Below are 16,261 nucleotides of genomic sequence, written 5' to 3'. Positions count from 1 at the left end.
CAATTGATAAGAATTAGTCATATGATCAGATGCTCCCGAGTCAATTATCCATGGTGATTTGTAATGGGATATAGTATTTAGGACTGACAAAAAATTACCCCGGTGAGCTAAAGGACCAATGGAAGACTGACCCGATGTTTGAATTGAGGAAAAAATTTTATATAGCTGATCCAACTGCTCAGGACTGAATACACCACTTGGAGTGGTATTATTGTTTTTCTCACCTTGTGACCTTTTAGTTGAAGTATCAGTAGTAGCCTGATAGCCACGATTATTTTGATATTGCCTCGGTTTCCAGTTTGCAGGCTTTCCATGAATCTCCCAGCAGGTATCTTTTGAATGACCCGACCTACGACAGTGCTCGCACCATAATTTTCCTCTTTGTGAGTTTTTCCCAAATCCCGTAGGGCTTTTTGAAGTTAAGGCCGAGACATCAGGCCCATTCGAATATAGGGCTAGTATTTCAGGCCCGAAACAATCCGCCTGTGGCCTCAATATCACACGTCGTCGGCTCTCCTCCTGCCTTACTTCGATGAACACCTCTCGGGTTGATGGCGGAGGTCGTCGTCCAAGGATTCTTCCCCGTACGTCGTCCAAATCTCGGTTGAGGCCGGCCAAGAACTCAAAGACCCGTTTGTTTTCGAGCCGTTTTTTGTATCGTGCGCTATCACCGGAGCACTCCTATTCCTCTTCGATGCTCGGATCGAGCTCCTGCCAAAGATGACTCATTTCCATGAAATACTCAATAACGCCTCTCTCACCTTGCCTCATCTGCCACAATCAGGTCTTGATCTTGAAGATCTGCAAGTAACTCTCGATGTCGGAATATGTCTCACGAACGGCGTCCCAGACATCCTTTGCCGTTGGCAAGAACAAGTAGATTTTCCCGATTGACGGTTGCATCGAGTTGATGAGCCAAGCGATGACCATGGAGTTTTCGAACCTCCACTTTTGCAAGGCTACAACGTTGGTAGAGTCTGGTTTCCTCCGTTCGCCGGTAAGATAACCTAGCCTCCCTTTTCCTTCAATCACCAATTTTATGGGTTGAGCCCACTCACAAAAATTTTTTCTGTTTAATTTCTCCACTAAGAGTGGAAAGGTTGTGTTGTCTAGCCCATTCAAACCCCCAACGGATGTGGCCTCTGAGTCTCCGTTGATATTTTCAGAAGAGGTTGATCTTTGCTGTTGACGGTGCCGTTGGCCATAGTTAGCTAAGGTTGAGAAACCCTAGCTCTAATACCATGTAAATGGAATTCAATTTTTATATTCCTTGAATTCTAAATTATGTACATCCCAATCTTACAATATATAATACAATCAAATATTCTAAACAAGGAAACAATCTCCCTACAGAATAATATACAATCTTCTACTTTTACCCACTTTCCTAATTTACTCTCTATTCCCACGGATACTCGGGATTTCAATAGATGAATATTCCAGATGTTTAGCATGATTGGCAGTTTCTTTTAAGGGCGTGCTGATTTTCATTTGCTGTCTTTTATTTTTTGCATTTTTCTAATTTTGTTTTTCTTGGATTCCCATACTTCATTAAGTTCTGATTGTACATTCTTTCTCTATCTAATGAGTTTATTTTTCTATCAAACAAATACCGATATTGCGCTTTTGACTGGATGGACAGCCACATAATAGAAAGATCAAGAAAGAAACTACTTCAATCACAGAGCTACAACCATATTATAAGCAGGAATAGTAAATTTTGATCATTAAATTCTCCTTTTCATGATACTGGTCGAGGTCTTCCATGCAATACTTTGTGAAGGAAAGGTGCTTGAACATAACTAATATAATGGACTCACATGGTTGTTTTTTTGAAACTCTGTGCCGATTTCTGAGCTGCTTTTTCAGGAACATGACTGCAATAACCAAAGATATTGCAATTGCACAGGCGATGGCACCCAGCACAATTCCAACCAGGCTGCCTTTGCTCATACCTGAGTGAAGAGGTGGTTGGGCAACTGCAAAAATAAGAACTATCAGTTTATTCCAACATAAGTCCATGTAGTACAACTGAATCAATGATGCCAAGTTTTAGAGGCATAACAAAATTTTAAAAGATGATAATTATGCACACGTGCACAAGGTTTACTGGGGAATGAAATGTATCACATGCAGATTCTTTATGAAAGTAGTCATTCTACTTAGTTTTTATCCTTATTTTCAATCTTCCAATGATGATAACTTAATCAAGTTTGGTTGGACAAAGAGACTGTAATTCAAAATACATAATAAATTAATAATGATAGGAAAATATGGTGCAATGGCATATCACCATGTTGGGAAGCCAAACTTTATAAGCACACTACTCAAGATATTGACACAACCCACTTAATGCATTTTTTAGGGAAAAAATTAGGTTATTTGTCAATATTGTGGGTAGTTTGGCTACACAGTGTGCTGACAAACCATTTTCCAGAAATAAATTAGAAAAACTGTAAGTAGGACTGGGGGTAATGTAATAAACTAGTTGATCGGGATAAAATAGTTGGTTTACGGCTTTAAAATTTGTAAATTCATCTTATATTTTGAAATTGACTGATACAGTGTGCATGCATAGATACATACATATAACACATAAATAATTTTTTTATGTAAAAATAATATATATGAATTTATTTATTTAACTTAAAACTGGATTGGAAAAATAATTAAAAAAAATAATATATATCCAATTTTAATTAATTTATTTAATAAATTAACAGATCCAGACCTCAACCAGATTATCTTACATCACATCCGTCTATTTAGATCAAATGTCAATCAAATTTGAATCAAAGTTTAGCAAGCCTAATTGCAAGTACCTTTCCCCTTCTCTATATAAATTGGAAGTTAAGAGTGACTTGACATTATTATACAATACAAAAGTGAACAAAATTTGATTATATTCTAAAACAGAAGCTATTATATAGATTCCTCAAACTCCAAAAATACAGGTTCAAAAGGTTTAACAAAAACTTATGATGTCTGCCAGTCCTAAAGACAAACTACACTTTAGTGAAATAACCTTCTTTTCCACCCCAACCCAGCCCATGACTCTTAAAATAAATAAATAAATACAAAATAAATCAAGAAAACGAAACCATTTCCAGGTGATATAGTCATCTCAAAGCAGCATTGGTGGGAGAGAGAGATAGAGAGAGCAACATAAAATGATCATTTTGACTACTACTGAAAAATTTGATCCACCAGATAATAGATATATATATATATATATGATATATCCACAGTTATAAACAAGAAATGGATGGTGCTGGAGACATACCATTTGAATACGGTCCCAAAAGAGTGAAATTAAGCAGGTCATATGGACCAAAGGTATCATTCCCAGGAATCGCAAATGTAGCAAATAAGTCAATAATCCTTTGGACCTCACTTGTATTGAATATAGAATAATTACCATACTTGGGAAAGAATTTCAAGTACATCCTCAGCCTAGGACCTTTCTCCCATATGAATGAAGCAACATGTAGTTGGTAGATTTCCAAATTAGCATAAGAAGTAATGTATGTGTCAAATTGTTTCTCATATGGAATAAAATCTGATATGCTAGGACTTCTCAAGCGTAGTCCAACTCCGAAAGGTGCAGCACAAAAGCAATCGACTGGAGATCCTAGGACATATTCATAATTCTCACTGGTAGGACAGGATTGAGCTTTGCAGGATCCACTGGAGTTGCTAAAGCTTCCAGGACCCTCACTGTCTCCAATTTCAGTCCCACAGAATTGGACAATGTTCAGTTCATTCGCTTTTGTACAAACAGGATTACCCTGAAGCCTAAACATTCAGAATTTGAGGGTCATCAACCTATAGCAAGTATAAGAAATTCACATTTACATGTTTTTGTAAGAAGCACTTACTCAGAGTACAACACAATATAAAGATGCAAAGAAAGTTAACCATATATTATCATCCCCCCAGAGACCATTCTTCAGTACTCATACACATGCAATTGTTTGGACTTCATGCACACAAAAACAGGATGGATGCTGTATTATAATTCATTTTAAGCAACAAATGGAAAACCCAAGCTCGAATAAATTGGAAATACTTGCAAATAAACCCAATAAATTTAATTTTCTGATAGCACATATCACCCAAGTTTATTTTCTTTCTCTTTTTCAACCCTAAAATCAGTAATATTATCTCCACAAGGGCACGGACAACCAGCATACAATATTTCACCATGTTTATATACATCAAGTGATTTGTAGTCATTTACTTCCCAACAGTAGAATAATACAAGGTACAACATAATGTCTGCTAAATTCTTTAAAAGTATGTATATTTCTAATAAATTATTTGAATTTGAAGCTTCAAAAACTATTTCTTCAATATGTGCACATTTCCAACCAATGTGGGTGAGAAAATGCTCTAACAGAAACTCCAAATAAGGATGCAACAGTTTACAGTTAAGGTAACTGATCTTTTATGGTGCAACTTCTCAAGTAATGGAATGAAAAAACATTGGAACCAATCCCAGGACCATCTCCTGATCCCCTAAAAGGACCCTCGAAAAATGCAATTTTAAGTGCCTAATGATTAGATCCAACTGTCTAGGATCAATAACATGATTAATCCTTAAGCATAATGTCTATCACAAAGATGGAGCGTTTCATATCACAACTTGTCAGTGTTCTTTTTGTTGAGAATTTCACTAGTGAGCTTGTCCCACATTGGAAAATTAGAGTGGGTGATGGGTGCTTATATATATGGTTGGGCCCAAGACCCAATAGGCTTAAGCTTTTGGGTCAGGTTGATGTTCACCCATGTGTATCAAGCCTACCCATGGGCTCCTCCGGTCCTAACAAGTAATATTAGAATCGACGGTTCGTAACTCTGGGCGAGCGACATCGTAAAAAGTCGAGACGTGAAGTTAATTCTCCTAACGTGCTAACAGTTGGAGGACCAAGTGTGTGGCTGAGGCTAATAAGGATCATCTAGGCTGCGGATGGATCAGAATAGGGTCAAGACGTGAGAGGTAGGATTGGTTCGGAGGCACGTGAAATGCAATCCGACGCACGTAAGGCGCCTGTGGTAATGCCCACTTAAGCAATTGTTGGAGAATTGGGATTACTCCCATAAGAGAGACGGTTTCCGTTCAAGGGGGAGTAGTCGGAACTCACAAGTGAGGGGGAGATTGTTGAGAATTCCACTTGTGAGCTTGTCCCACATTGGAAAATTAGAGTGGATGATGGGTGCTTATATACATGGTTGGGCCCAAGACCCAATAGGCTTAAGCTTTTGGGTCAGGTTGATGTTTACCCATGTATATCAAGCCCACCCATGGCCTCCTCCAGTCCTAACACTTTTAGCTTCCAATTTCAATCTAAACTGCATGCTGCACATTATTGTTTTGTAATTGACTTCATCTAAAATATCTAAAATAATGTCAACTACTGATGTGCTGTAACTTAAAAGACATTTTCAATTCAATTACCTACATGAGTAGGTAAACAAGATCACCTTCTTCAGTGTAACTTTATGGCCTTGTAAACTAGGTTATAAACAAACTCATGGAAGCACTGAATCCTTAGAATTTTATTAAAAGAATATGCATATTGAAGCTTATCTAGAAATTGTTTCTAGTCAATAAAAATAGATGATCAATTTCAAAACATATATTGGAGTTAATCAATTAAACCCTGGTCAATGTTCAGTAAGTGAACATTTTAAGTTCTTCAATCAAAAAAACATCTAAGTTCACTGGACATTTATTTATGTATACTATTTTCAATCCACTGTGAAAGACTTCCATCATATGTCATGAAACCATTACAGGTGTTTTAGCGCATATTGAGAATCTTTGTGCTAGAGGAAAGGAGAGAAGAAATGAACTCCACCTAAACCAACAACAAAAATGGTGACACAAAACTCTTCATTCCCTTACTTCCATGTCTCTAGGCCAAGTAACACAATGCTATGAGCATGGTCTTAAATTTCTATGAAATTGTCGAAATTTTCGTCAAAATTTCCGATTTCCATTACCCTCGAAATCGAAATGGCAGTTGATTTTCGTCTTGCATAATTTGCATCGAAATCTCAACAAATCATCCAAAATTTATCGAAATCTCGAAATTTGTCGAAATTTTAACTATACAATGAAATTTTATTAGAATTCAAATGAGAGATTTAAGAGTGAAGTGAAATTTCTATTTTAATTTATTTTATTTATTTTATTGAAACAAAAGATTATTACAAGTTCTTTTGAAATTATGTGAAAAAATAAACTTACAGTAACATTTTATTTAGCCATTCATGTCTACATTATCATTATTTGTATAAGAAATAATATTTAAATTATTTATGAATTTCATTTGTATTAACTGAATATGTTTAATGTGCATTATCTTACAAATATGTTAGATATACATACTATTTTACAACATTTCCACCTCATACAAAACAAAGATGTATTTAATTTGTAATATATTAGTCCTAAAACTTATATTATTATGTTTATTAACCATTTCTAAAGTTTCACAAAGAATTCCATGCTTTACTACTAATTTCCGTTATTTTTTCAAATCAAAATTGAAATGACATCGGAATCAAAATTTCCATCAAAATTTCAGTACTTTTGGAGCTTCGAAATTTGAGTCGAAATCGAAATTTAAGACCTTGGCTATGAGCATACAAGAGACAATGTCGCGGGCCGGAACACTTCACACCTTGTGAAGGGCCATGTAGCACTAGCTAAAGCATTCTAGCTTAACAAGTCAACCAAAAGAATATAGCAGTTTACCACAATAACACATTCACAACCATCAAATGCAAACTAAGCGGAAGCAACAAGCAATCAAGTAAGCAAATGAGAATTGCGTAGTTTACGTTAAAGCAACATAATTCATTAACAACATATCAATAGACAACGTGTATTTAGTGAGGAAGGCAAGTAGACTAAACACATTTACAAATACAAGTTTCACAATGATTAATGAACATTCACCCTCCCCTAAAGAGCTTCTTGCACAATTTTAGCTCTGACACTAGGAAACATCAAACTAACTAAGGAGTTAAAACTCCTATTTTACACTAAGGCATAAGTACATCAATCAATAAACCCTATACTACTATTTGAAAGGTGGTTATCCATCTTATATACACAAGGCAAGCGATCACAGATAAGCATAATGACCTAAACAATCTTGGCTCGTGACATTCTCCCCCACTTATGCAGTTAATATTCTTGTACGCTTTGGCTCTAGGTACTCTTCAACTTTGTCTAAGAACTATTTCATGTTTTCCACAACCCAATTGATTTATTTGTCTCCAAGACGGCAAGGCCTTTCCATTTCACTAAGAACTCAAACTGCCTCTTCCTTGATGATGTGAACTCTCTATTTGCAAGGATGACTTCAACTTCTCTTATGTCAGGTTACATTGTCATTAGTGGTGCCCTGATTGATGACTTCTGCTTTTATCTTCAATGTCGGTGTTGAATGTCTTGAGGCAGCTAACGTGAAACACATGATACACTTTTATCCAAGCTGGAGGATCAACCTTGAAAAAGCTTTCCCGACTTTAGCCAATATAAGGACTAGTCCTTTATATTTTTGAAGTAATCTCCTATCTTGAACCCATAGTGACTTGATCTGTTCTAGATATAGCTTAACAAGCATCAAGTCATCCATGTTGAAGTGCACCAGTCTTCTCCCCTAATTTGCTCACTTCTTCATTCATTTGGAAGCTTTCTCCATGCAAGTCGGGCAATCCCTGCAACTCCATTCTTTGGAGAAAATGTATACTCTTGGATTCTTTCCTCTACACGACTTGTCCACTGTGTGAAGTAACAATTCTTGTTGTCGAGTAATGTGCTCAAAAGGACTCATGTTGGTTGTTGAGCTTTTTGGATGTTAAAACAGAACTAAGCCACATGAAGTAGTTGTACCCAATTCTTCTGGTTGGCAGTGACGAAATGGTGCAAGTAGCCCTCAAGTAGCTGCACCCAGCCCCGATGCAAGAGTGGTCTCCCATCAAACAAAGGGAACTAGCAAACAAAATCGGTACAACCTTAGTCTCCCTCAAGAATTACATTCCAAGTATCACTTGGAAATCATCCATCGACACGACTATGTAATTCGTTTGTCCCGCCCAATTCTCAAGCTTCACAATCACTTGCTTGGCTACCCTTAGAGTAGGTCGAGTTGGAAAGTTAACCTCTTTCATGTGTCCTCCTTCAAGTTCAAGTTGAGTCTCTACACTTCCACCTGTGAGGCAAAGTTATAAGTAGACCTAGCATCCACCATAGCATAAATGCTCTTCCCATCAATTCACAGATCCCCAAACATTAGCCCTTTTTTCTTGGGTAACTTCTAGTTCTTTTGTTTTGCCTCTCCAATGTGTTGAGTGATTGTGTTGCACTCATCCTTAGGGTTTCCTCCTCACCCTCCTCATCTATTTGTGGCCCCTTCGAATGTAAGCTAACAAAGCATTAAGTGATGACTTGTGAGGGTAATGAGCAACTCGATGAGGGCCTTGGCATAAGAAGCATGCCATCTTGCCCTTATCACTGGTGTGTGGAAAGACCAAGATGATAAAGCTTCCTTTGAAGTTGATGCCTTGGTGCCGGCTCCCCTACTTTTGGGTTTGATCTTCTTGAACAATTTCCTACTATTTACACCCATGTCACTCTCTTTGGACGTTTTGGAATTCTCTTCTCCAGCATAGTTAGTCAAGCAACCATGGTAGCCTATGTAGTAGACAAGTCCTGAACTCTTTGTTAATTAAATTCTGCCCTCGCCCACAATTTTAACCCCTAAATAAATGAAATAACTTTTCTTTAACATGTCACGGATATCCAACATCAAAGTAGAGAATTGTTTCACATACTCCCCGACTATACCAGTGTGTTTGAGATCTTGCAATTTGGATTGAGCATTTTACTCAACATTTAAGGGAAACAATTAGGCCTTGTGCTCTCTCTTCAAGTTGCTTAACAATCAACTACACATAGTCCATTCTGTATCTCACTATACTTGATATGCCACAACAACTTAGCCTCACCACTTAAGTACATTGTTGCCCTAGCTACTTTCGCCTCCTTTAAGTCAATCCTCACCGCACAAAAGTATTGCTCAATGCCAAATAAGAAGTTCTCCAACTCCTTAGCATCGCGGGCACCCCCATATGCTTGGGGTTTTGGCACCTTTGTTCTTCCATACTCGATCCCCATTTCCCATAATGTGAACCATTAGGTTCATCTTGGCATTTAGATCACCCATTTGGAAGTTTAAAGCTCCTATTGTAACGTGGAAGTCCTCTGGCATTACCACAATAAAACCCTATTGGCGTTTTCGTGATCCCTCCAAAACATCAACATGTTCAACAAGTTTTCCCATCTCTATGACCATATTTTTAGCTGTCTCAGCTCTCAGACTGCACCTTTAGCGCCTTAAGTCTCTCGATAATGTTTGTTAAGGTCTTTTACCGATGCTTCATAGAATTCAACAATAAGAAGGAAACTGAATTGATAAAGCAATTACCAAGCTCTAATACCATCTGTCATGGGCCGAACACTTCACACCTTGTGAAAGGCCATACGTCACTAGCTAAGGACCTTTCTATGCTATTCTAGCTTTCACACTAAGAAACATCAAACTGACCAAGGAGTGATACTCCCAATTTACACTAAGGCATGAACATACCCAATGAATAAACCCTATACTACTATTTACTTGGTTGTTACTCACATACCATGTACACAAGGCAAGCGGAGACAAGCTAGCATATAAGCTTGGCACGTGACATAAAAAACAGTGTGTAATAGCTGTTATAGCTTCAAGAAAGTTACTGTGTGACATATTAGAGGTACTCCAATTCACAACAATAACTGTTGTTAAGGTCCTTATGGTACGTAACAGTTATGGCAACCACTAGAGGCAATTATGTTATCATACTAGCAGTGACTAAGTAAAATAGATTTCATTTTCTTTTTATTTTGCATTTTCCCCTCTTTTCCCTTTACTAAAGCTTAGAAACTCAATTTTCAGTTGGTTTACTTTAGTTAGTGTTAACGCTTGATATACATGGTTGGCCCACAACCTAACAACTTAAGCTTTTAGGTAAAGTGGTAATCTAACATGGTATCAGAGCGCTTCAAATATGAAAAATATCCTCATAAAGTCAGAGTGCTATCAAATCCATTTTTTTATACCAAAAGAACTATATTAATAGGAAGAGAATTTACAAGGGGGAGAAAAGGCATCTCCCAAGAAATCTAGAACAAACTAGATAAAAACTAAAACATCAAAAACATAAATCTAACCAACCAATTCCTCCAATCCCTATTTAAATCCTGAAAGCTAGCTTCTCTAAAATTTCCAAACCTGACACACTATAAAGAAGTCAAGAACTGAATCTTTTGCCACATCAAATATGAATGCAACTTCTTCCTGGAAGAAATCCGTGCATTATGTTCCAACTTCCAACCAAATACCCCATAAAACTGCATACTTACAACACGTCCATAGAGATTTCCTTTACTTCCTTCTTCCAAAGCCTGCAAAAGATTAACAAATCTTCCACAAAATAAGGGCAGACCCAACTCTCTTCCATAACACCAAACAATTTATTTCAAATCCTCTATGCAAAATCACAATGCAAAAATAGATGAGAGGCTGTTTCGGAATTCCTATAACAGAGCATGCAAACATCTGGAGAGAAAACCTTCAAAGGTCTCCTAATCTATAGCAAGTTATTGGTATTAATTTTGTTAAGCACAATCAACCAAGTAAACACTTTAATTTTGGGGGGAACTTTAACCTTCCAAATAGCTAAATAAAGAGGAAAGGGATAATTTGAATAAGTCAAAAATTCAAAAAATGATTTACAAGAAAACACTCCTGAATGATCCAAACACTAAGAACAAACATCCCTACCCAATGATAATTTGCAACTGTTCAATACAGACAACAAAGAAGACAACTCCACCATCTCCTTATCATTCAAAGATCTCCTTAAATGAATATTCCAAGAGACAGGAAAGCCCCTCCCATTACCCACAAAGAAAGAAATAACTTTGTTTGGCTCACAACACAATCCAAAAAGACATGGAAAAGAAATAGAAAAAGAATCGTTCCTGAGCCGTGGGTCTTTTCAAAAATGAATCTGAGATCCCCTCCCCACTACAAATTTAGTGTGAGAGATAAAAATAAGGTAAATTTGGGAAATAGCCTTCCACAAACTCCCCAAAGAACATCTCAAGCTAGCATTGGTATCCCACCTATTCTTCCAACCCAAACTTACTGCGAATAACTCTATATGCCTTAGGGAATTATCTTCCAAGAGGAAGTGCCACAACCATTTAGCTAAAAGAGCAGTGTTTTTAGACATCTAGTTACCAAGACCCAACTCCCCTCCTTTTTAGACTTACTAACCTCCGCTCAGTTTACTAAATGGTCCCCACAACCTCCCATACCAAACCACAAAAAGTCCCTCATAATTCTCTCAAGCTTGCTCACAACTCCCACAAGAATTTTTAAAATTATCCCTTCGCCCCAAATTGTTAAATTGATCAATGTCAAACTTGCAAGTGCATATTAATTAAATTAAGTATTAACTATATTATGTTTGCATTCTTATAGAAGGTCAATATCGACGGTGCGTGCTGAGATTGGCCATAGAGAGATGTGGCGGTGTCTCTATCAATCCCAATCCTGGGATGTTCTAGAGAGTTTCGGCTTGGTGGGCCCAAGTCAAGGTCCGCTGAGGGGTTCCCTACCCCTTAGATTTTTCTTAAGTTGCTCAAGCGTTTACATGTCATTCGTGACACGTGTTCCCTTTTATTTCCTCTTATATGAACCCTATGCCATTACTGATTTGCTAAAAAATCCATCCTCTTGACATAACATGTCAATCTATTATTCGAGGATAAAACCTTGCAACATTATTTCTCTCCCCTATAAATACCCTTGATTATTCTCCAAAGGGGATCTTCTTGACTTAAGCAACTAAGCCCCACCCCATTCTCTCTCTCTCTCTCTCCCTCCCTCCCTCCCTCTGTCTCTCTCTCACTTGGCTTCCCACTAGCTCAAGGAATACCTTTAGCCACCAAAATACCTTCACCTACATGATTTGTGCTTGCACTTCTTGGGAATTGCTCAGCTCCCCTCTTTGGCCCTCTGCGAACATCCATTGCTTGTGTACAACAAAGCTCTCCTCCCTTCTCAAGAACCCCCTCCACACCACCTCGTCCCAAGTTAATTTAGGTCTACCCCTCCCTTCTTACAGCCTTTAAAATAAACTAGATCACTCTTTTATTTGGTATAAAAGCCTCTAGCATCAACATTATGTGTGTTATGTTTTCCATCCAAACATTAAAATCCCTGCTTTAAGTAAATTTTCAGGTATGTTGAGGAGATTAAACATCGTTAGACTCTAAAATTGTGAGCTTAATTTTATTCTAAAATTATGAACTAAGATCAGTTGATTTAGATATAAGCAGTTAATTTAAAGCTTAGCTGAACTGGGGTAATTGTGCCAATTTGAATGTTAAGAGCTTTTTGTGTTTAAAAGAGAAATTCTTGTCTGTGATTTTAGTAAAAACTCACATACCAAATAGCACATGAATTTTCTAGAAAAGGTTCTCTAATACCTATTTGAGAGAGGACTTCCCTGCATTTTGTGCTATGTGTAACTATGTAAGCATGCAATAAAGTATATTGTTAGAGAACTCATCCTCAAAACCTAGGTGTCAAGGAGAGAGAGCTAAGAGGATCTTATACTAGCTTTGAAACTGTTCACAGAGAAGATGTGGGATTGGATGCACACTAATACTCCCCCTTGAGCCCATGGGGGAAATGAGGCGAGGAGAGACCATGGGAGGAAATGAGGCGAAGAGAAGTCCAACCCACGGAGGAGCCAAGCAGGCCAAGGCCCAGCTCTAATACCATTCTAGAGAACTCATCCTCAAAACCTAGGTGTCAAGGAGAGAGGGCTAAGAGGATCTTATATTGGCTTTGGAACTGCTCACAAAGACGATGTGAGATTGGATGCACACTAATACATATAACTAAAAGGAGCCAAAGAAAGCTTGGTTCACGATGAAAATATGAAAATGATGCTTAAATTAAAACCCAGATCATGACCAACACATTAAAATCACTGGGTCGGTTGGACTAGCTGAACCAGAGAGTAATACTAGTGGTCAAACAAGTGATGTCAGCATGATACAAACACACAACAACGGCAACAACTAGAACTCTTTTTTTTTACTTCTCCTATTATTTCTCAAATATTTGTGAAACTTACAGTTACTCTTATTTTTAAGAGTCAAATAAATATTTAACTAGCGAAGGTTTATTCAATTGAAATTTATTGAACGAGTAAAATACTTGAGGGTTTTATTAACTCACGTGTATGTATGTTGTGAGCAGAATTCTATATCATTTATGTACATCCCAATCTTACATTATATAATACAATCAACTATTCTAAACAAGGAAATAATCCCCCTACAGAATAATATAAATCTTCCACATTTACCGACTTTCTAATTTATTCATTATTCACAAAGATACTTAGGATTTTAACACTCCCCATCAAGTTGGATCATAGATATTAATCATCTCCAACTTGCTAATGAGATCATCAAAATTCTGTCATGTCAACCCTTTAGTAAAGATATCTACAGTTTGTTCCTTGGTAGGTACATAAGTCATACAGATAGTTCCTTCTTCAATTTTTTCTTTAATAAAGTGTCGGTCCACTTCCACATGTTTAGTCCTGTCATGTTGAATTGGATTGAGAGAGATACTGAAGGCTACTTTGTTGTCATAGTAGAGTTTGATAGGAAATTTCACCGGGACCTGTAGTTCTTCCAAGAGTTTCCGTAACCATAGTCCTTCACATATTCCTTGAGCAACTAACCTAAACTCAGCTTCGGCACTACTACGAGCCACTACATTCTGTTTTTTGCTTTTCCAAGTTACCAGATTTCCCCAGACGAATGTGCAATAACCTGTGGTGGACCTTCTATCTTCCACTGATCCTGCCCAATTTGCATCTGTAAAGATCTCTACTTCCTTGCTTTCATATTTCTTGAAGAAGAGTCCTAGCCCTGGGAGCCCTTGAGATATCGAAGGATCTTGTACACAGCATCTAAATGGGCTTCTTTTGGTGAATGCATGCGTTGGCTTACCACACTGACTACAAATGCAATATCTGGTCTAGTATGTGATAGGTAGATTGGCTTACCAACAAATCTCTAATACCTCTCCTTTTCAACTAGTATTCCAAAGTCTTCGACCCTCTTTACTGCTTCAATCGGGGTTTCACTAGGTTTGCATCCAAGCATGCCGGTTTCAATTAGGAGATCAGTAATATACTCTCACTGAGAGACACTAATACCTTTTTTCGTTCTAGCAACTTCCATGCCCAAGAAGTACCGCATTTGTCCCAAGTCTTTAACTTCAAATTCAGTAGCTAGAACTTTCTTCAATCCTTCTATATCTACTGTATCATCCCTAGTTCGGATTATATCATCAACATACACTATTAGAATTGTTTTCTTACCCCTTTCAGACTGTTGGAAGAACAAGGTGTGATCTGAATGCCCTTGTTGATATCCTTGGTTCTTTATTACTTTTGCAAATTTGTCGAACCATGCTCCGGGAGATTGTTTGAGTCCATACAAGGACTTCTTGAGTTTAGACACTCCGTTTTCTTCATCTTTCTTACTGAAGCCTGGTGGTATAGTCATGTTGACTTCTTCTTCTAACTCGCCATTTAGAAATGCATTCTTAATGTCAAGTTGTTGGAGTGGCCAATCTAAGTCGGCTGCCAAGGACAAGAGGACTCGAACTGTATTCAAGTTTGCCACCGGTGCAAATGTCTCCAAATAGTCAATGCCATAAGTCTGTGTAAATCCTTTTGCAACAAGTTTGGCTTTATATCGTTCAACTGTCCCATCAGATTTATATTTCACTGTGAAAACCCATTTACAACCAACTGGCTTCTTCCCTCTTGGCAAATTCATTACTTCCCAAGTTACATTTTTTTCTAGGGCCCACATTTCCTCCATGACCGCGTCCCTCCATTTAGGTATTTCCAGAGCTTCCTGAATATTCTTTGGAATTCTCATCTTGTTAAGGTTAAAGGCAAAAGCACAATACCCTGTGGACAAGCTTTTATAAGACATGAATTTAGACTAGGGATATTGAGCACATGACCTGGTTTGTTTCCTTATTGCAATAGGTAAATTGATGTCATCAGGTACAGGATTATCAAAAGAGGGCTCTATTATCATATCAGGATTGGGTGTGGACTTATGATTGTTCGGAGCCATCACCAGTTCCAACGCTCTTGGTGCCTCAGGTATGAGATTCTCCCTATTCTTTGTGTTCGACTTTCTTGAGTAAACAAGTATATCTGTGTTGTTTTGGTTTCCTGCATCTCCCCCTGAGGTTAAGTGCTCTTTTGTGTTTGACAGGTCAAGAAGTGATGCAATGGAAGGCTCAATAGATGGCACAGGTTTAGATGGTATAGATTTAGATGGCACAGACTCAGTAATAAAGAATTCAAAGAACCAATCTTCACTCCATGTCTCCCCCTAAAGAGAGGTCTTTGGGAAATAAGAAGAGGTTTCAAAGAATGTGACATCAAGGCTAACAAACATCCTTTTTGAGATAAGGTCATAGCATTTGTAGCCTTTCTGGGTAGGGGAGTAATCAATGAAAACACATTTAACAGCACAAGGATCCAATTTAACCCGATGGTGAGCATGAACATGAACAAATGCAGTACAGTCGAAGATTTTCAACGGAAGATTGGAGGAGAGTCGAGAGGTAGGAAAATGCTCCTGGAATTTCTGGAGAGGAGTGGCAAAGGAAAGTACTCGACTCGGCATTCCATTAATGAAATGGGTAGCTGTTAAGATGGCATCTCCCCAAAAATAGTTTTTCATGATTGTAGTGAACATCAATGCCCGACCTACTTCAAGTATATGTCTGTTTTTTCGTTCAGCAACCCCGTTTTGTTTAGGGGTATCCACACAAGAGCTCTGATGAACAATCCCATTTTCTTAAAGATGAGTTCGCAGAATATCATTAAAATATTCCGTACCATTATCAGTATGTAAAATTTGAATTTGAGTCTAGAATTGTGTTTGAATCATAGAATGAAAACTGACAAAAATGGAACGGACTTCAGTTTTATCTTTCAACAAGTAAACACAACAAAGACGAGTATGGTCATCAATAAAAATAACAAACCATTTCGTATGGGTGCGATTGAGGAATCTTGA

The 16,261-nt window shown here is 37.6% G+C and overlaps 1 protein-coding gene across 1 annotated transcript in view; it reads right to left on the bottom strand.

The window, feature by feature from the left end:
* The window catches only part of LOC131160453 (probable LRR receptor-like serine/threonine-protein kinase At1g06840), an 86,257-nt gene that overhangs the window by 51,349 nt on the left and 18,647 nt on the right, over positions 1-16,261 (bottom strand). Inside the window, exons 14-15 of the mRNA XM_058116154.1 lie at positions 3,284-3,795; positions 1,821-1,979 (exon numbers count right to left, since the gene is read on the bottom strand). Coding sequence (XP_057972137.1) covers positions 1,821-1,979; positions 3,284-3,795 — 671 coding nt within the window. The remainder of the gene's footprint in view (positions 1-1,820; positions 1,980-3,283; positions 3,796-16,261) is intronic.

This window comes from Malania oleifera, chromosome 7, assembly GCF_029873635.1.
Source record: "Malania oleifera isolate guangnan ecotype guangnan chromosome 7, ASM2987363v1, whole genome shotgun sequence".
Lineage (NCBI taxonomy): Eukaryota > Viridiplantae > Streptophyta > Magnoliopsida > Santalales > Ximeniaceae > Malania > Malania oleifera.
This window is presented reverse-complemented; position numbering and strand designations above follow the sequence as displayed.